Source organism: Glycine soja, chromosome 9 (genome assembly GCF_004193775.1).
Source record: "Glycine soja cultivar W05 chromosome 9, ASM419377v2, whole genome shotgun sequence".
Lineage (NCBI taxonomy): Eukaryota > Viridiplantae > Streptophyta > Magnoliopsida > Fabales > Fabaceae > Glycine > Glycine soja.
The window spans coordinates 40,074,704-40,096,260 of NC_041010.1; the positions used below are offsets into that span (position 1 = coordinate 40,074,704).

A 21,557-nucleotide genomic window follows, 5' to 3' on the forward strand; every position below is an offset into this window, starting at 1 on the left:
AAAGAAATGTTTAATCATATTTTTTCTTTCTTGCTTCGTATTTGATCATATGAATGTGAATCATACTTTGTCCTTAGTATATTAATTATTATTCATTTTAATTTTAATTGTATAACGTGAATAATTTTTTAATTTTTTTTTCTGATAATTGATTAAAATCATAAAAAATATTAAAATTGACTCATTTAAGTATTATCCCATGAAAAAATAAGATAGAAAAGAAACGGTGATTAGAAAGCAACCTTCAAGTATCAATATCCACCTGACACAATTGCATAATACGAGGTTATCCAAAGCATCCCTAAAGGAAAAGTAAACAACACACTTCAATGATACACTAGCTTTTACTATACTAGCATTAGCATTATTAAGTCAAGCAATAAATGGTAACTACACGGGCTCTACAGTTTACATTTTGATACAATTTTGTAAAATTTGATATTAAAAAATATTTTTTAAATTGTGTATAATTTTTTTAAAATTCGTGGCCACCAATCATTTTCTTTTGTAGTAGACTCTTGTATAAATATAAATGTAGTTAAATGTTACTCGCCTTTAACCCAAATCAATTTTACTCAACATAAATGTTACTCAAACCCCACTTTTATCAACTGAAAAAATTACTGGAACATTCGTTGTTACTGAAATTGAATCGTTTCGCTTGGAACGTAATTTCATGCTAAGCAAACATGTTAAATCAAGTAAAATTAAAACGCATACCAAACTTGAAGGCAAACTTTTCAGAAGAGCTCGACAACGGGGACTCAACGAAATCCCAATCACTTAAGATTAAAGTAGCAAACTGAGGCTATACCTCGTCACCCCAAGAAACAATTATTTTCCTTCGATTTTTCTCTTTGTGAAACCAAATTTAATAATTTATTCTTTAATCTAGGAAGGAAGCAAGCATTGGTTGTTACATTTTCTATTGTAGAACATCCAACATATATGCTCAACACTTGGCTTTCTCATAGACGTGCCATTGACTTTGGAGTAGATGAAGCAGGTGCACTCTGCAACCAATACAAAATATACAACAACGTCAAGCACTTGATCTTGTTTATATGATAAGAAAGACAGTACATAATAACTAGTATTTTGATCCCTACAAAAGTACCCCACTTGCAAGCTAGTGCTTAATTTAAATTGTTGAAACTTTCCCATGTACCCCTAAACGTGTTTGAGTAATCAATATGATTAAATCATACACATAATTAAATCTGAATTTCATGAAATTTATTTGATTAAAAAATAAAGAACATGCAACTTACCAAGGGAATGCCTTTGAGTGCTCTTTCTTCCAAATACCTTGAGGGTTTATAGAAGTTACCATATAATTGTGCCCATTTTTTTAGGCTGGTATATATATGATTAGCCCCAACCAAGTCTGCCCAGAAAACAATGCCACCCCTACCAAAAAAGTAACACAAGCTAAACAACAGGGCTGATATATAAAGTATGCAAACTGTTCAAAAGTCAAAACACAAATGCTGGAGGAAACTGAAAGTACATGGGACACAAGAACATTATTATCAATTCTACTTTCTTCAGATAAAAAAGATTACTAATTTCACATTTCATCAGATCTTGATTAAACATAAACAATTATGTTTTGCAACCTGGACACAAGTTTAGGTTATAAGGAGTTCAAACAGTTTGCAAATTGTTATATTTAATTATGTAACCATGCGATAACTTTATAATGCCCTTTCTTAGTGATTCATGCACTTCATTGCTCCTTGGTTGATGCATAATAGGCACAAAAAGATTTAGCAAATAATCTTCGATAGCTTCTCTTTTGTTTTCTCCAAATAAAATTATGTTGTGCTGCATGTCACTTGCAATTAGCCAGGTGGACCAGTAGCACCTTTTGGCTTTCTCTAACAACACATCTCATTTTGTTTTTCATTTTTGTTGCTGTTCCTTATCGGTTATTGGTTTTTATTTCTTTATTGCACACTGTGCATATTATTTTTGAAGATTCAGCTTTATCTCCTTGGTCCCATTTCTCAGTTATTGTCAATTTTAAAGAGTGAATAAAGGAAATCAAACCGGTAATTTGGGAAGCTCATTCCAAGAACAGATGCAATGTCAAGGTCTGATGCTCGAATAACAACTCCATCTTCTAGAACACGGCATGCCTCATTAACTACTGGGAAGAGTATCATCTCCACGATCTCTTGGTCAGTAACAGATATAGGCTGCAAATAAAACAAAAACTGTTAGTTTTCCTTCACCCAATGACAGGCAAATATCTATTTTCCATCTTGTTTGAGAGGAAGCTTATAGATCAAACCAACACTTGGAAAGTAATAATGTCAATTTCAATTCAATTGCTAATATAAATGGGAGTCTTTATATCACTGCCAAATAAAACCACCTTTCCATTGGGCATAATATTGCAAAGTCTTCTAGACTCCTCAATGATTGGTAGTATTGAAGGATCAGGTTTTGGCTTGCCAGCCTTTTCATAAATGTAGTACCCTTTCCCATTGTTTTTGCCTGGTAGGGCAGAGATAGCCAAGGTCAGAAATAATTGATTATATTCACACAAAATGTTCCCTGTACAGAGAAAGTAGGAATTATTAAAAAAAAAAAAACGCATTGATACACTATTACCATTTCGCCCAGATTTGATCAGAAGATCAAGCAGTGGAGATTTAAATATGCGATCAGAAAAAGCATCAGCAAATACTTTTGAGGTAGCAACGGCAACTCCATAGCCAGCCAAGTCTTGAAGCCTACAAGTCACAGAAAGATTGACTTCATATTACAGAACTACAGTGCAAGACTTTATGCTTGGTTCCTCACATACCCATGAAACCATTAACTTTTTCTTTATGTCAGTCCTTAAAGGTGTGTTTCAAAATTCCACATTGACTTCAAACAGATTATATAGCATAGGATTGAACTAGAAACTTCAAGATATTGAAATAGCATCATTGGCAGATGCATAGTGTTAATTTGTAAGTGCATGTATTGGGAATGCAGGGCAGAGGGTTAACATGGATTAATAAATCAATTGAAGTGTGACATTTTAATTGACATGTATCTTGGGAAATACAGAAGTCCTAAGAGAAGAGAATTACTGGAAAGGACCAATCGGAAAGCCAAAGTTGCGTATCAATGTGTCAATTCTGAAAACATCCACGCCCAAGTTGACCAACAAATGGGCACCTTGTGAATATGGGAAGAATGTTTTATTCACTGCAAAGCCAGTACAATTACCCACCACAACAGGTGTCTTCTTTATGATTTTACCAACTGTTATCAGATCAAGAATCACTTGTGCAGATGTTTTATCGGTTCGTATAATCTCCAAAAGAGGCATAATGTGGGCAGGACTGTATACCAATAAATAAAGTCAGAAAGCATCCATAAAACATGTCTTCAGTTATTTAAAACATGATCTTAGTACAAGAAACATGTAATTTCAATATCTAAGCTGAGACATTAACTACCAGAATTCAGAAACATCTATAGCAGAGGTTAAGTGTGTAGCATAAAGTTGCCTTTTTTTGAGTAAATGGCAATTGTAAGCATCTTTTAGGGGCAATAATGTGACTATATTAACTAAATAACTATAATAGCCTTTTGACTAGGATCTAGTGAGGGATCTGTAGTCATTAAATGAACTATAAAGTACATGAACATGAATCCCAGTGGAAAGAAGATATTTGAAAATAACAATAGTCTCAACTGGAATAGACCTCAGAAAACCAATTTAAAAATGATGAATACATAAATAATATTAAATTCATTACAGTTTATCTGAATTCTCTTTGCCTAAGGGTCAATTAAATTATTCAAATCAAATCCAGCCTGAAACTAGCCTCTTGACAGGTCTAACTTCTTTGAAATATAGGAATGAATTACTTCATCTGTCTGTTTTCTCCTGACCAAAGAAATCATAGAACCTATTGCTGACAAACATAGTTTCTTAGTCATTCACATCAATACAAGAAATAGATTACCAGAGCAAAAAAAAAAAACTGCAAAAGTATATACCAAAGGATAGAAAATAATTTATATGTGGCTTCACTATATACAGCTTATAGTTAAACAAAACTTTGAGCTGAAAAGTTTTGCAGTATCCAGAAAACCTTTTAAAAATCAGCCAGCGACATTATGCTCTCATGTTGCTTTTATAAGAGGATGAATTAAAGCTTCTATATCCCTTGTATGAAATAATACTCTAAAAAAAGTTGGGGTAATTCTGCTGGTGGATCAAGCAAGTATATCATGGATGAATCCACAACAAAAACCTGCTGCCAGAGATTAAACATACTCCCCCACCCACCTGCAACTGCAACCCCCCCCCCCCCCCCCCCCCCCCAAAAAAAAAAAAAATAGCCCAGCATTTTCAACAAGTAGTATTCATAATAAAACAAACTCTGATGCTCAATCATGTTTTATTCTTCTAAATGTTCAACATAGAAGAGCAAGACAATGTTTACATTCCATCAATTCCCCTGAGAAGTGAACTAGGTGCCAAAGGGATATCAAAGTGCAGTTAACTTTTCTCAATGTATAAAAACAAAAACAAAAATACAAAGAAATTTTAATGAGGTATTTGTTTCTATTCTCAGAAAAAACACTCCCTCTTTAACTTAAATCACTGATCTAGAAAATAAACAAGTCCTTTTTTATTTTAAAAATGAAGACAACAAGAAAAATGAGTTGTATAACCTGAAAAAATGAGCACCCGCAATGCGATTTTGAGAGCTGGTCGTTTTACCAACAACATCAAGGTCAATAGTTGATGTGTTTGATGCTAAAATGCAGTGTGGAGGACAAATCTTCTCAAGATCACTAAATATAGTTTGTTTGAGACTGATATTTTCAATTACAGCCTGCAGAGAGAGAAAATTCATGCTATTTAAATTTGATCAGACAACAGTATCAGCAAAGAAATGTCACATATATCCTCTGTTGTGCCATAAAACTGAGGAAATGAACTGAAGAATAAATGTTTATAAGAAAAGAACTATGCCAAGTTCTTTAAAGGATCCAAATTCCAAAATTCTAAACCATGTCAGCTACTTTCCAAGTAAAACAATAAGGCTTTTAAAAAAAAAAGTAAAGCAATAAGGACTTCAGGCAACCAACCTCAATGACCAAGTCCACATCTTTAAATTCTGAGTAATCCAGAACACCTCTAAGCAGTGACAGTGCAGCATCTGCCTTCTGTTTCGTCAACTTTCCTCTTCTTACTAAGCCATTAACATTTGCTGTCATGCAAAATGAAACAAATACATTAAAAATGTTACAAAATTATCATATGTATGAAGGATGAGACTGAGAGTAGTTTACACTTTTCATAAGCCTTTCCTTGTGTTCCATTAAAAAGTTAACGAAGGAGAAATTCATCCTTCAGAAAACTATACCACCAAAGTTGTAATAACTCCAAATAATATTTACAGCTAAGAGCATTAAGCCGTTAACATCCATTTTAATAGCAATTACGTATACTAATCAATGTCCTGAAAATGTACTAGTGATGATGTGCATATTAAACCAACCATTTGATAACAAGTGCATATTAAAAATGACCTCAGAATAATTCTTCTGAGCGTGATATTTGTATATAAAAATCCCAGACAATGGAAGACACTACTCAAAGGAACTAATAACAGCTTATTATTAGCATCGACCAATAAACAATTGATCTTCTGCATCCAATTATCCCAACTTCACCAATTGATCCTGTGTATCCAATTATTCCTACTTCACTCACATGACTGAAATAATTACCTTCTATTGTTTTTATTCCCTTCAGAAGAAATTCAGGATTGATTTCCTTGAGTATAACATGAATGTTGCCTAGTATAAGAGCTGTAGCAATGCCAGAACCCATTAGACCTCCTCCAATAACAGCAGCTTTTTTCACATTTCTGGGCTTAAGGCCGATATCGGTTACGCCAGGCACCTGCCAAAAGACAGTAGTTAGTGAATGGTGAATAACATAAATAAACCTGAGTAAACTATCAGTAGTTGTTTCCTCAAGTTTAGCCAAGAGAAGATGAGAAATCCGTATTAAAACCTAAACCAACAAAGGTCATATCTAGCCATGTACCTTTGATATCGCCCGCTGAGAAAAGAAGACATTAATTAAACCTTTTGCGGTGTCAGATACAACCAATTGTTTGAATACTTCTGCCTCCTGCAATAAGATTTAGTTATTAGCTGTGAATGCTAACCATGCTAGACCTAAAAAAAATGTCTATCTCAGACTAAACATTAATATGAGAAGAAACAGAGTGAATAAAAATGGAAGGAAGAAAGCACATATTTACTTCTGAACAAAGACTATATCATGGAACTAATAATACCTTTAGAACACCACTGTAGCCTCCATGGACTATTCCATGTTCAATCACATCTACACAAGCCAGCTGCTGAGGCAAATGTGGAACAGTCTTCTTTACTTGTTGCCTGGCAGTTCTCAACACCTCACGTGCTTCAGACAGAGAACCAATTTTGTCCGTCCTATGAAGTGAACGAACCCAAGGTTTGCACCTCTCTCCAATTTCAAGTGCCCACAACCTAGATGCCTTTAGTAACTCCTCAGAAGACACAATAGCATCAATAAGTCCTAATTTCCTCCCTTCTTCCGATGTGATTGGTTTAGATGTCTGCATAAAATGAAATGTCATATTTAATTCACATTTTTTTTCAGCACAAAGCTTTTTCAAAAAATATATAGGTAAAATTATATGCATGATGACTTCCAGGGGAAAAAATTATTGCAACTAGAATGAAAGTCTGCAAAAATGCTATACATTATAATGAAGATCTCAAGTGCCACAAACATAGAATTCATTCTTTCTAATTCTTCTTCCAGTCTATATTCATCAAATTTAGTGAGTACAATTATGTTTTACACTTTGCCAACAAAGTAAGATCTCCAGTTTTCCCACTTTCTTCTATTCTTTTTCTTTTTACAATTGCACAGCTCATTATTAAATAAGTATTTGCGCTCATCGAATGTGGTAAAAAGGCAGTGGAAACTCAAACAATTAAATGAGTGGTCAACATCTTACCAGCATCATTTCAACAGCTTTAGACAGCCCAATAAGCCTTGGAAGACGCTGTGTTCCTTAAAAATTACAAATTTTATAAACATTTCAGTAAGTGCTACTAAATGATGAAAAATTCCTTACACCTAATCCAGATTACTGAACATATGTGCATGCAAATGTTGATTACCTCCAAATCCAGGAATAATACCAAGAGTCAGCTCTGGTAGACCCAATTGAGCTCTTGGAGCCGCAATACGGGCATGGCATCCCTACACAAGGACAAGGTGTTACATTCCATGCACTAATGAAGACACTAGGACAACAATTCTTATTTAAAGGAACAATTACAACACGGCTTCTCATTGACAAAAAACTAACCATAGCCAGTTCTAAGCCACCTCCAAGAGCAAGCCCTGCTACTGCTGCAACAACAGGCTTCTTCGAATCTGCATTTATCAACAATGCTAATTAATAACAATACAAAACTCACACTTACAGAAACACCAAGGCAATGCCTAGTCAGAACCTTCAATTGAATTAACTACTAGTTCCACTGAGACATCAGGGAGATGCGAGGAATCCCCTGTCAAGAAATAAAAAACAGCAAATGCAGTTAATTTAAATTTCATAACTCACAATACTCATAACCATAATTTTACCTAAATTTTGTAATTTTGTACCCATCCAAATTTCACTAAACGGATGTATCATGTGTGTGATCATAGCATATAGCTTACCAGTCCGGTGAACCTTCTGCATAACACTGATATCAAATCCACCAGAAAATCTCCCACCTTTGCCTGAAAATCAAGATGGAAACAATCAAATTGTCATCAATTGTATAAATCAAAGCCACCATCTTTAAAAAAAAAAATCATATACGGGCCATCCGAATAATAATGTTACCAGTCAAAACTATAGCTTTCACATCATTCCTCCTAGCTGCCTCATCAAATCTGTTCTTCAACCCCATGATAACTAATCAAACAACAACAAAAGTAAAATATCACACATAAAATATAAAAAAAATAAAATAAATAAAAAAGAGAATGAATTGGTGAATAAAGCTGACTTGGAATGGCCAAAGCATTGACGGGTGGGTTGCACATAGTGATGACAGCAACCCCATCAGCTCCAACCTCGAAATCAACCTTAGGCAACGCCATCTCTGAGAGAAACAAGTCCCAAGTTCCTTCCTTTTCGAAGAATCAAGTAAGGCTTTTTCGCATGAAATGGAAGTGAAGGAAATGGGTTTAAGAAGGATAAGTCCCAAGGCGATGATGGAAAGTAGAAAGTGGCAAACTGACAATCAATGTAAAGAAAGACCCTTCATCATTTCGGGGGGATTTCGCTACTGACTCTCGCAATCAAGAAAATTAAGAAATCATAATTTTTGTTATTCACACTACTAGACTAGAGTTCTTCTAAACATGTTTTTTTTTATTAGTGAAAATTTATTATCAATTCAATAAAATTTAATAAAAATAGAGGAAAAAACAGATTATGCATTTACAAATATAAAAATTTTATACGGTGATCCTAATTATTAAGTTGAATTTTATAATACTTATTTAAATTTTTAATTGATTGACTTGTAAATTAATTCCATAGTGCATATATGTTTTTTTAAATTTTATTTAATGGACGTAATTCAATTTCCAACAATACATTTTGATGAGAGAATTTAAATTGATCATTATACAATATATTTTTAAGAAAGAATGAAAAACTTAAATGTGATTAAGTATATGAAACTTATTTTTATTACCGATCCACGTTACAATGTAACAAAACTTTGTGTAAAAAAAAATAGTCTTTAAACTTTTGAAATTGTAAACTTGTACGATTCTTATTTTTATTTAATGTGTTTTTTTCTTAATTTTTTTAATAAGTTTAAATAAGATAGAAATTGTGTTAATGTTATTATTGATATTTCTTATATGTAAAACGTATTTAAAGTTGGCACATTACTAATATTTTTTATAAATTAAAAAATATAGATGCGTGTGGCAACATCTTTACTAAATTTTATGTTACACGTTTTTAATTGATTAATAATTTTAATAAATAAAAAATATAATTAAATGTGAAATGAAAATTAGTTTTTTTATTACGATATGAAAATTAGTTGAAACACTAATTTCAATTATGTTATAATATTTCATAAAATGGAATATAGTGTTGACTCACTAACCACGACGTTGTCGTGTCGTGTGTGTGTGTTCCGTCCCAAAATAAAAATTGGATGGGTGCTACACGTGGGAAACAGCGCAGCACAATAATGCTATGGCCGTTGAAGTGATTGATAATAACTTAAAATATTCCAACTAGTAGGGAAGTTTATTTTAGAGCATCTTTTGTGTATTTACATAATTTGTTTAACTTTAATAACGTTACTTAATTATTATTTTTATTAAAGTAGATGACATGACCTTGCTAATATAAACATTATTACTTTTATAAATAATAATTGTTTAATACATTTATATCATAAATAATATATAAAATACCCATTTTAACAATTTCAGCATTAAAATAAATTTTCATATAAAATACTCAAAGTTACGTAGAATTAAAAAATCCATAAAATTAACATAAATAACTTATTTAATCAATTATGTATTATAGATGTTTTTAGAAGAAAAAAATATGACTAATTTGGAATTTGGCGGAAGCAAAGAAAAAATTTACTTTAATTTATATTTAATGTTATGTAATAAACCATTTTTAATATAATAAATTTTCTATATTAAAAAATTTGTATCAAATACATTTAAATTGAATGGTCATGGTTCTTTTACAAGATTCCACATGACCTGATTAAAAGTTTCTTTCTTAACTAACATTGTACTAATCAGATTAAACTTTAAACAAAAAGCTTATGCATGAAACACATGTCTAGTCTAGTTTAGATTATTCAAAGATTCAAATTCACAAATGTGTGAATTAAGAGAATCCACTTCCTTAGGCCACTACCAGTCCTGTAGCCAAGTCCATCATATCTTGCCTCCTTCCTCTCCCTTTAGGTGTCTGTTCTATCAGCATGATTACAAGATTTTTCTATGAAGTTGAGATGGAAATTATGTAAATAACTAATCTATCTATAATGAATATTTTACAATAGAACTAATAATCCCTATAGCTTCTTTCAAGAATGCATAGAACATTATGAAATTTCGTTTTAATAGCCCTCTAAATTCACTTATGAAATGGATTTATCAAGTCCATAACAAATGTGCTGGTGGCAGCATTTCATATGTGCGTTTGCACTTGAGAGGATGGGAGTGTTCTGAGTAGGGATTGGAAGCACGCTGATTGTAGCTAAAAATTCTGGATGCTGTTTACTTTTTCTAATACTCCACTTATTGAATTTTGATAGGAATTCAATAGACACAAACGCAATCAAAGATTATGTTACTAAGTACTGATCTCTGACCTCTGTACCCTGGTGAATGAAAGTACTAACTCTAATGCTTATCTCTCTATTTTACAATTATTTACATGCCTTCATGATGTTACTGTGTGATGACATACTAGCACTCATCTATGGCTAGTTGCAATCTTGAGGCCTCAACTGATATCTTCAAAGATCATGCGTGCAATTACTTCTTGAGCTGGTTCAATCTATCCTCATCAATTTAAAAATGAGTCTTTTGGCTATTATGAACTGTGAATGAATTTTTGTCAATTAATAATGCATTACCATGCATTATGCCTTAAGATTTAATGCATCTAATCGCTAGCATTTCCCTGATTAATACAGTTCTATGGCGTTTCTAAATCAAATATGATATATAGTACTGTATGATCCTCTGAGGAAGACACTGTTATGCGTTTAGCTAAACAAGTTCATTTGCATTGGAATGCCATTTATTGCAAGATAAAACCTTTTTCAGGTCACAACATTGTGTTCAGCACAACATGGGAAGAAATGCATGCTGACTGAGCATGAAATTCAGTTGGCTTTGATAAACAATCTCTAGAAACTTCAAACTAGCTTGTATAGTATATCTTACTGGATTTGATGCTGAAAGTATTTCTTTTTTTCTTCTTCTATGTCTCTCCTTTAATTGTTGGCTCATGTAGCCTTATAAAAATTCATATGTTTAGTTTAAAAAATCTGAATATAATTCAAAATCTTCCATTGAGTTAACTTGCTTTCATTTATGTATTATTGTTTCCATGAACTTGAGTCCTGAAGCCTACTTGTGCATTCTGATGAATTAACTTCATGATACGTTGAAGTACCCCCAATCCCCCTACCTCCTTATCTATTTTATTTTGATCCTCTTCAAAATGGGAAGTGTGCAAGATCAGCTATTGTAACTGCATATGCAAAGGAGTTTCAATATTTGAAATCTTGGCAACCATGAATTAATTTAAAGGGGAACATCTCAAGAAATGTACAAAAATCAGAGATATTTTATTTTATTTGGAGAATTGATTGGTGGTTTGACAATTCAATTTATTGCAATTAAAAACATTTTTCGTAACTAGAATGTTAATCAGTATTAAATACTTCCACGCACCTAGAAATATTAAATGACATAAACTATAGTATCAAATTATCAATCGTAAACTCCACCAAAAAAATATTATCAATCGTAAATATGAATTCCACACCAACCAATTCAAAATTTCTCTCTCAACTGGCATTCTCATAATCAAATAATTTTTTTTCAATAAAAAACTTCTGAATGAAGCACACGTTACTGAAGGTATAAATAAAACAGAAAAAAAATCTTTTATTATCCAAATAAGAAAAAAAAAACTCTCTTCTTTGTGTTGATTTTAAGAATAGTAGCATTTTCTTTCACTGCACATGCGTTGCTAGCTTTCGGTGTAGTGGTCAATGTAGTGAGAAGCAAGTATGATTTAAGTTTTCTTTTCTTTTCTTCTTCCCCATCACTCCAATCCTTCTGTTGTAAACTACTAACCGTTGGAACTAAAAATTGTTGTATTCATGAGCATATCCTCTTTAAAACACTGTTTATTTTTAAAACACCTAAAATCAATTCCCCCTATCATCATACCTTTCAATGTTTTTTTTAAGCAAATCATACCTTTCAATGTAAACTTTATAAATTAAAATTAATTTGGACACATTCCAACTACATTCAATGATTCAAAATTAATTCTATCCAACTTTAAAAAAATGGACTAGAATCATTTGCTTAATTAAGGCACTTAGGCACACTGTCATTTCTTCAACGAGAGGCATCCTTTACAAATGTGCCCATCTATCAACATCCATCACATGAGCCCTTTGCATAGTTGCGTGTGCCATTTAACTCAAACCAAATCTGAACAATCTCACCCCTTTATGTGCATTTCAAAATATGATATGCAATTATTTGATTTTGTTTTTACCTTATCATATATATATATATATATATATATATATATATTGTGTGAGATAATACAAGAATAAAAGCAACACTACCTTGTCCTTATCTAAAGAATTTTAGAAGGTAATCCGTATCAGCAGTTCTAAGCTTCAATTGTTTGTACAGTCAATTTTTAAATGGGTATAAAATTAAATGTGTATGTGTAATGCAAGTACTAGTGTAGTGTCAGTCATTACCGTGACTTTTTAACATAAAAGCTCACAAAAGGGAAAAACAGAATGTCACGGGACTGAAACTGTTATTTGTCATGTTCCACCAAATTATTAGTGTTTGCTAGTCAGCTCTTTATTGAGTTTTGTTTGTTTCAACATGTCACAACTCACAACACATACAAGCCTCCATTGGTGACATGACATAGTAGCCCCTTATAAGCTGCACAAAAACAAGGCATATATACTCACATACATCCACAAGTCTCATTCAACAAAAGGAGTAGATAAGGAACTCTTGTGAAGTCTATACTTGTCTTAGCATTGTTTTCGCTCTTGTTTCTTCATCTGAATCAAGTAAGAAGAGCATGGAGGTGGATTTCAAGTCTCCTTCCCTTGAAAAAACAGAAGCTGAGCCTCAAGTAGAAGAAAACATGCGCTTTCACAAGTCTCTTCAGGTTCATATATAACTATATATGCACATGTACTCTGTTGTATAATATTTGTATGTAATCTATTTCTTTCTGTTGTTCTAGTATTCTTCTACAGTTTTTCTATGAAGTTCTGTGTTTTGGTTATGGTGGTTTTAGGAGCTAAGAGAATCGCAGTCTCAGTTGCACCATGCTGCAGATTATTGTGAAACAACTTTCTTGAAAAGTGAAGCTAAGAGAGAGTGAGTCCTTTCTACACTCTTATTATCAATCTGAATGTTATTTTCTGCCTTATGTTTTTATCTTTGACAGTTTGCTATCAGGTTCAGGATTCATTTTCCCTATGGTGGTCCATGTAGACATGACATGTGACCAGTCATGTCTACATGGCAAATGCTTTTTATCCTTGTGTTGAATAATTTGCTAACATTTGTGGCCTGTGAGGGGCCTTTCGGAGTGTCACCCTGGTGTTGCACCAGCCCATATAAGTGCAGGCTTGGACTTAGAAGTTCATTTTCCACCCTTGTTTTGGGTTTAAGTTGTGTCCCCAAATCAATAGGCATAACCATAAAGTTTTGGCATAACATAATACACAAATCAATGAATGCAAATAACTAGAATTTAATTTAAATACATTAATCATAGATTGTCATATATGATAAGTTAATAATTGACTTTTATAATAACTCATACTTGATTGATTGATAGTGTAAGAATCCTTACATGCATGAAAATTAAATTTTAATAACCATGTCTATGTGTGCTAATTTAGGAAGGTATGAATATGAAGACGAGATATTATTGTTATAGTGCTTTTAGAAGGTCACACAATTTGCTTAAAAATCCAAGAAATATGGTACAAAAAGTTTAGATTTATTCTGTTATTCCTTTTTTTCCCATTGAGCTTTCTAATTTTTATTTAAAAAACAAATTGTTGTTTGTCGGATGGACACTATGACCTGCGACTGATTGGAATATGTACTATATCTTGCAGTGTGTTGGAAAATACAAAAGAATACATATGCAGGGCCATGGTTACTGTTGTTGATCATCTTGGGAACGTCTCGGCTAATCTTGATGACCTTATTTCTCAAACAAATGCATTTTCTGAGGCTGAGTCTAGAATCCGGTGCCTCAAACAAGTTAGTATTATTATTATTTTGCACTTGCTCAAAATATGCATAATGTTATTTTAATCATTATGAATTTTCATAAAATAGAGGATAATAGTATTATCAAACCATAAATTCGTAACATTAACAACTTTTTATGCAAGCTAATAGTTTATGTTTATATTGCTGATTAATTTATATTTATTTGAAAAAAAACAACTTGTTAGTAACAATACATATAAATCTTATGAAAAATTTATGATCACAATATAATGAATTACTTGTTACCATAGAAATGTACAAAACTAATGTTAGAATATCAGCGGAGGAGAAAAAAGAAATTAAATTTAACATATACAGCAAATCTATAACAGTTACTGATGATGGTCTTTTCGACAGAGACTTTTCTCATGTGAACAATATGCTGATAAGCTTGCGCTCACAAAAATGAGATGGAGGGAGAAACTGCCAAGACTCCATACACGATATTTATCATCACGTAAATATTTATATAATGTCACCCCTTGATTCTTTTGATAGGGACAAAAATGTATGATTGAAATCAATTACATTATATTTATCTCATTTGTTTTTTACTTGCTTTCCCTGATCAGCACCCATCCTTGAGAGATCAAGCAGCGAGAAATTAAGGTACTCATTCCTCAATACCCTTATGAATCTAACAATAGTTAATGTTTGACCATATGTTTTCTCATTGTCTGCATGAAAAAGAAGTATATTTTATATTTCAGTTTGGTCTTGATTATATTTTATTTCTATCCAATGCAGAGATTCTAAAACTGAAGATACCTCAAAATTAGATGATAAACACATACTAGAAAAGCATGAGGATTTGCCACTCTTTTTGTACACCCAAAAGCCACATGGAGATAAGAATTTGAAGCCAACCAGCTTTACTACATTGAAGGAGCATAATTTGACCATGGGTACTACAACATTGTGTCTTTCTAATAGCAACATTATAATATTTTGTTCTTCTACATGACTTTCTTTGAGTTGCATCTCTAGCTAACATGATTTTCTTTCCATTCTAAAACTATAGTGGTACCGATTCCGGACGGTTTGTCAGTCTTAACAAAAGTTTCAAATCCTACATTTCATTTCCAAGTGAGTTTGCTTTCTATACTCTTTCCTGTTTCATGTTCATGATGCTTGTTACATAATAAACTGGTTTCTCCCCAAGTCATAGATTGTAATTGTTAAAGGCTTGTTTTTATTTTCTTTTGTAGGGTTCCCCGAAGGTTGCACGCCATAGAAGATCCTTGCATGGCAGTGACATCTTATGGTTCATACGGCGTACAAAAAGAATCCAATAAAAAACAATGTTGCCTATTGCTTCATGTGCTAGTACTCATGGTGGTGGTCTATCATTTTCATGTGGCAGTTCAATGTTAGTTGTTTGATTCAGGAACCAAACATTATTTACAAATATTTATATTTTGAGGCACTTTGAAGTAGTTATTTATGTAATTTTGGTAGGAAACGTCATCATGGTTATAATGATTTAGATTTAGCACATGTGAATGTTGATACTCATTGAACTTAAAACTTTTGAACTGAACAAGACTTCAGGTACCAACAGCCTGCAAATTGGGTTCCAAGTGCAACCAATGAACTTAAAAAGAAAGGGTGAAGATTTCAACAATGATTTTACCAGAAGCACTATCAATCTTCCACTATTTTGAATTAAAGAAATAAAATATTTACAAGTCCAGCAATTAGACAACCTAAGTCTGTATATGACATAATGTACAAGCCGGTTACAGTAAGAAGCATAAGACCCAATACATAATTATATACAAACTTCCCTTTTCATGCAAGGAAGGGAACACAAGAGTTTCTAATCAAGTAGGGTCCTAACACCAACATAACCAATGCCTCAATGAGTGTTTGCATGTGCATTGTAACTTCCTTTTCAATGTGCTCCAATGTTTTTCTCCTTCCCTAATTTGTTATCAACAGTAATGTCGAGCTATGGGACTTTTTAAAGCATTCAAGTACTCAAGCTTCTCCATATAGTAAGATTTCGATGGGGTCGCCAATTTAGGAGATTTAGTTATACTTTTTCATATTTTTCTTTCTCGTACTCTTCTAAGTCTCCTGCGGAGTTAGTCTTTAAGTCACTCCCTTCATTGGTTGAACTCCAACCCATGACATCTGAGAGAGTCATAGAAGGTGGTGTCTCTGAAAATTTTAAGTTGCTAATCTCATCCCCAGAGTTTGGGGAAGTCTGCTCAGCCACCGGTACAGAATCCAATGAATACCTTCTGCTGCTCACTGCCAATGAAGGGTTCTTTGTCACCGAATCAGCGTATAAGACATCATCAATCCTTGACATAACTGTGTAAGCCAGGCTTTCTATTACTCTTGAGTAGCTCTCTAGAATGGCTTGTCCAACATCCTGTGCTCATTTTGGAAGCATTCAAATTTTGTTAGTGACTGTCTAATTTGAAGACATACATGAATATTGAATAACGAGTTATTTGAATTGAATGTACTTTATTCGGAAAAAAAAATACTTGTAATCAAAACACGATCAAACATAAATAAGAGATACAGATTGGTTCCTATGATATGAAACCAAAATAAGGTAATATCAAAATGTCCTTTTTTATATAATAATTAATGTAACATGAATAAACAAACTAGTTGCAAAGTTAATTGCTTTCACCTTGTTGTATTGGATTTTGCTAATGTCAAGTGAAGATTGTGGAAGTCCTGGGAACTGATGTTTGAGCATCAGCAATATTGTCTCAGCTCTCTCCTCAAAGAGTTCCCTCTTCTCAATGCTCACTGCTGAACTCCAGGCAGACTTACTGTCCTTGTTGGTCATCTTCCTTCTCCATATCACTATGGAAGCTTCAATCCTATTCTTGAGGTCAAGCACCTTATGCTCTGTGGACATGTCCATTGTTGAGAGAAATTGCCCAGGATCAAAGTATTCCACTGTAATGCTCTTATAGACTGATTCACCAAGGCTTTCTCTACCATTCTGCCAAAGACATGAAGGAGAAGATTCACCCAAGTTACAAGTTTTGAGTTCTAATGAAATGATTGAGCCGATTAGAGATCTTTTTGGTCTAATGGGTCCGTTTGTTACAGAATTTTTTTGTAAAAGAATCACTTTAAAAATTTCTTGCAATTGTTTTAGCTTTTCAAAATAATAAGAAGCTGAAATGAATCTAAAACCAGAGCTATTTTGAATATTTTCACATAAAAATCAGTTTTTGCTTTTAAAAAAAGTAATAAATTAGCTTGCGCCTTTTCTTTTATAAAATCTCTAAAAAACTTAACACTAAATAATTTTACATCAATGTGACAAACTGGCCCTATATAACCTTGGGGAGAGATTCAATGTAGTTTTCAGGGATCTCCATTTCTGATAGTATTTGAGCATTTATTGCCATGGCTGCTTTAAGCACTTGGTTGACATTGTCCTTCTGGAACTGTATCCATTTTCCGGCCGGTTCTGACAGCCCTGTCGGGGGAACTTTAACGGTTGGTAGCCACCATTTGTCACTCTTCCTTTGGCTGTTACTGTTAACCTCAGAATTCTCATCATTTTTAGAGACATACCAGAACTCATTTTGATCTCTAAAGTTGTCTAGCGTGTCCTGTTCCATTGCTATCTAGTTAGTCCAAAATGGCTGAAATGAAGTTGTTTGAATAATAAATTTTTTTATCGGCAAATATTAATTGTTAGTTTGTTAGTTTTTGTTAGCAGAAGGGATCAAACCCGCGACCTTTCTTTCCTTCCCTCCTTTTTAACCATCCAACTAACATTATATCTCCATCATTTGAATAATAGTGAGTCAGATAAGATTTAACTACTTACAATGAGCATTGCATCTAGCTTGCGCAAGGCGGGGATGTTCATCAGCAAATCAGTTCGTTGCCGTGTAGTCATGATCTACATAAAGCCAGATCATATATTACTTTCTATGTATGACAAAAATGAAACTGAGATTTTTGGACCTCTCATTTATAGTTATACAAGGTTGCCTTGCCTACCTCCATGCTTGTTCCATCCTTAGCTATCTGTTGTGATGGAGCAAATTCAACAATATAATCAGTTACAGATAGAAGCCACTCAATTTCTTTTCTCCACCTTGCCTTTCTTTCTGAGGGCATTGGCCCCAGCTTTGATTGTTCTCCGAAAACAGATGCTGCATTGAATCAGAAACAAACAAATTATTGAATGGAAATTTCATTGAGACTTGAGAGAACATATTTCAGTTAGTCACACTTGTGATATACATGTGCTTGAATTTGAATTGAGATGACTGCACTATCTATTCTATTAATTTTATAGAAATCAAACCGTATGATTGAAATCACACTTCCTCTTCCAAAAAGAGGAAACAATTTCAATCCCTTTAGAAGCTTGCAGGAGCAATAGAATAGTCAATTGGCACACATAGATTGGAGAAAGAAAAAAAAAAGGAATATACCAGCCAGGTTTGTTATGGCATTTGACAAAGCCAATGCTGAAGAAACACCATTTCCTGCACCAGACATGTCTTCTCCTAAAAGCAGCTTAGCAAACCTTTCCTTCATCAAGTCAGCTTCTGAAATAAAAGCACAAAGTTGTTTTTAGCAATTTGTGCTTAGTGTTATTGATGATCTTCTACTAACTACTACTAAGAAACAGTTTGTGATCCTTATTTGTTATTTCATCACTTTGAGGGTGATCAGACTAATTTAACTGCAATCTGAAATCCAGACACAATCTTGACTTGGCTTAAAATTTAAAGAGCAAATATACCAGTTGGTGGCTTGGGAGGCATTTTAGGTGCTTCAATACCCAAGCTTGCTGTTGGACTATGATCACTATTGAACTGAATCTCAAATGTATGATGATCAAGTGAGCTTCTAGACTCAAAGCTTTTTGAGTAAATCTTACTATCACTTTCACCTGCTTCATCATGATCCTTATCAAATAAACCATGGATATGTTTCCCTGGGATCTCAAACATCTTCCTGAAATGAAAAGACTTGGACTTCTCCATGCTGATTTGGTGATGAAAAGCTCGAACCATCGTTCATTAAACCTTCTTAGATTGTCACACTGTCACCTTTGTTTTATAGAAAAACAAAGGAACAAGTAATTGGGTGTTGAAATGTTGGCCTTGATTGAAGATATGTTTGTTGTGTTCTCTCTTCTTGATTTTTATTATTTTTTTAAAAAGTACTATTTGTTCAATGAGAGAAAGAACAGAAAGAAGGGAAACAAAAGAGAACCCTTCAATCAAAAAGAGAGAGATGTTAAAGAATGTCAGCAAAAAAGTATAGGAGAAAATGAATAACTTAACGTTGTTTCAATGAATTGTGGTGTGCATGTTTGAAGCAGAAAATAGTAGGATTAGTTTGAGGGCAGTAGTCTGTGGAGTTTGTTTTTGAATGAATGGATGAGAGGTTAATGCTTGCTATTGATTACCATTAAAAAAAAAAAAAAAAAGGCAAGGAAAATCATATATATGAACTATAGCAGTTTTCTCCACCCGCTATTTCTCTACCACCCCTTTGGTTATCATGATAACCAATGCCAAAAATATAAAAACAGATTGAAGGAAAAGAAAATGAATGAGTGAATGAATGGATGCAGAAACTGGCATAGAATGGAATTTAGACAACTGTATTTAATGGTTGTCATATTTTCTGTTAATTTGAGATCAAATTTGGATTAATTTTCGGAGAGCCACAAAATGAGGTGACTATAATTAGAATAGAGCAAGCCTAGGGAAACAGTTTAATGTAACTCCCTGATCCTAATTCTTACGCATTTTTCATAAACCCTAGTGATATGTGTGTGATTGATGTGTATGCCTAATTATAATAGAGAATATTATTCCCGTAAAAAGCTTTTACAACAATGTCTATTTTCTACATAAAGGAGAGAGATTGGATGAAAAGAGAAAGTAGTCTGAGATAACTAATTATAACAATGTCATATTTTCTACAAAATGTTGTGAAAAATCATTACTTGTTATAATATTTTGCTTTTAGGACTTTGGTGGTAGTAAAAAAAAAACAAGATGCCTCCGGGCTTATGGCAACTGACATTTTTTTAATATACTAATGAAAATCAAACTCAAATCCTCAAGCATCTAATCCAATTTTTTCATTACTAATGGATATCTCTATGCTATGCACAAAAGTACGCAAATTCAAACAACGGCTGATTTGTGATTTCCTTCAAATTTATCTTTTATCTTTTCCTTTTTATTTAATCATTAGCCATTAAAATAGTGTTTCGTACCTTTTGGGGTTGTATAGACTTTATAGAATTGTTGTTGAAAAAGATATTCATATTTATCCTATACTCACGCATACTGTAATTTTAATCCTCAACACCTATCCGCTATTCCATTATGTACCTATATACTCGTACATATCTTTGTTACTTGTAATTTACTTATATATAAAGTCAACAAATTAATAAAAATATATTAGTTAGAAAAATTATTACAATTAAATTGAAAATTCACTTTTAAATTATTAAAATATAGCTTTAAAAGCGTTCAAATCACCCATTACTGTTGGTTTAAATGCTATTAAAACTTTTCTGTTACAAAAATTTTAAACCAAAAATATAGCCTTTCAACGTTAAGTAGTTTTAAACCACGCTATAACTATTCAGCGTTCAGATAAAAACACAATTCAGTTTTAAAAAATAAAAAATAAATCATTTCTATATTATAAGATTTGTTACGGCCTTGGTCCTTGTTTCTTTACTTTAGTCGCTTCTTGTTTTCGCCTTTTTCATTCTTTCTCTCGTCTGTAACAAAAAAAATAGTTATTAAATTCAAAATTAATAAAATATATAATTGGTGTGGTACCATGCTGTGTGAGTAGTATAATATCCATATATACACCAATCCCTATTTGAATTTGGGGTAAATACTTGTTCCGGATTCATCCCAACAAGCGAGTATTTATCATATTCATTTGTGAATATTTTTGTGGGCATTTTTATAGTCGGACTATATTTTATCATCCTACTTACACTCCTAAGTATGTGTAGATGTTGACAAAATTGATTTTGAAGTAATAAGTAAAATTTAGTATAATATTTTTTATCCAATGTAAAAATTATTCAAAAAAATTTCAACTCAAAATTAATTCTGCATACACAAGCAATTTTAAACTCTTTGTCGATATAAGCTTTTGTTTATCTTTAATGGCCTAATGTAGGACTTAATAGTTTTCAGACATTCCCTTCAAGACCAACAAGGTTGGGCTTGTGAGTCTGGAAGACCCAATTCTTTTTCTCTTCAGTTTTTGTTGGATCGGTACAAATTGTTAGGCTATTGGACTTTGCACAGGACCAAAATACAGGGTGGGTGTAGACTAGATTGTGGTATACGGACAAATTACATTTTGAAAAGTTTATTGTAAAATGTAATGGAAAGTA

At 32.8% G+C, this 21,557-nt stretch overlaps 3 protein-coding genes across 3 annotated transcripts; 1 reads left to right on the top strand and 2 right to left on the bottom strand.

The window, feature by feature from the left end:
- Window positions 1-690: 690 nt before the first annotated feature.
- LOC114368875 (peroxisomal fatty acid beta-oxidation multifunctional protein AIM1-like) lies at window positions 691-8,408 on the bottom strand. The gene is made up of 18 exons (XM_028326152.1): window positions 8,095-8,408; window positions 7,929-8,000; window positions 7,760-7,822; window positions 7,549-7,605; window positions 7,401-7,468; window positions 7,210-7,291; window positions 7,044-7,099; window positions 6,333-6,635; window positions 6,077-6,163; window positions 5,755-5,929; window positions 5,110-5,231; window positions 4,690-4,853; window positions 3,090-3,344; window positions 2,620-2,741; window positions 2,381-2,502; window positions 2,053-2,201; window positions 1,272-1,410; window positions 691-1,013 (listed from the first exon to the last, which is right to left on the bottom strand). The coding sequence occupies exons 1-18, from the start codon at window positions 8,186-8,188 to the stop codon at window positions 969-971; spliced, it is 2,175 nt and encodes a 724-aa protein (XP_028181953.1). The 5' UTR covers window positions 8,189-8,408; the 3' UTR covers window positions 691-968.
- A 4,340-nt stretch (window positions 8,409-12,748) lies between these two features.
- LOC114367048 (probable protein ABIL5) lies at window positions 12,749-15,704 on the top strand. The gene is made up of 8 exons (XM_028324134.1): window positions 12,749-13,037; window positions 13,170-13,252; window positions 14,005-14,152; window positions 14,522-14,621; window positions 14,737-14,773; window positions 14,912-15,069; window positions 15,186-15,250; window positions 15,373-15,704. Exons 1-8 carry the CDS (start codon window positions 12,948-12,950, stop codon window positions 15,457-15,459), a joined length of 768 nt encoding a protein of 255 aa, XP_028179935.1. The 5' UTR covers window positions 12,749-12,947; the 3' UTR covers window positions 15,460-15,704.
- Window positions 15,705-15,853: 149 nt separating this feature from the next.
- Window positions 15,854-19,646, bottom strand: LOC114367047 (rho guanine nucleotide exchange factor 8-like). The gene is made up of 7 exons (XM_028324132.1): window positions 18,909-19,646; window positions 18,595-18,711; window positions 18,155-18,309; window positions 17,979-18,053; window positions 17,482-17,757; window positions 16,815-17,135; window positions 15,854-16,544 (listed from the first exon to the last, which is right to left on the bottom strand). Exons 1-7 carry the CDS (start codon window positions 19,180-19,182, stop codon window positions 16,200-16,202), a joined length of 1,563 nt encoding a protein of 520 aa, XP_028179933.1. The 5' UTR covers window positions 19,183-19,646; the 3' UTR covers window positions 15,854-16,199.
- Between the last annotated feature and the right edge of the window lie 1,911 nt (window positions 19,647-21,557).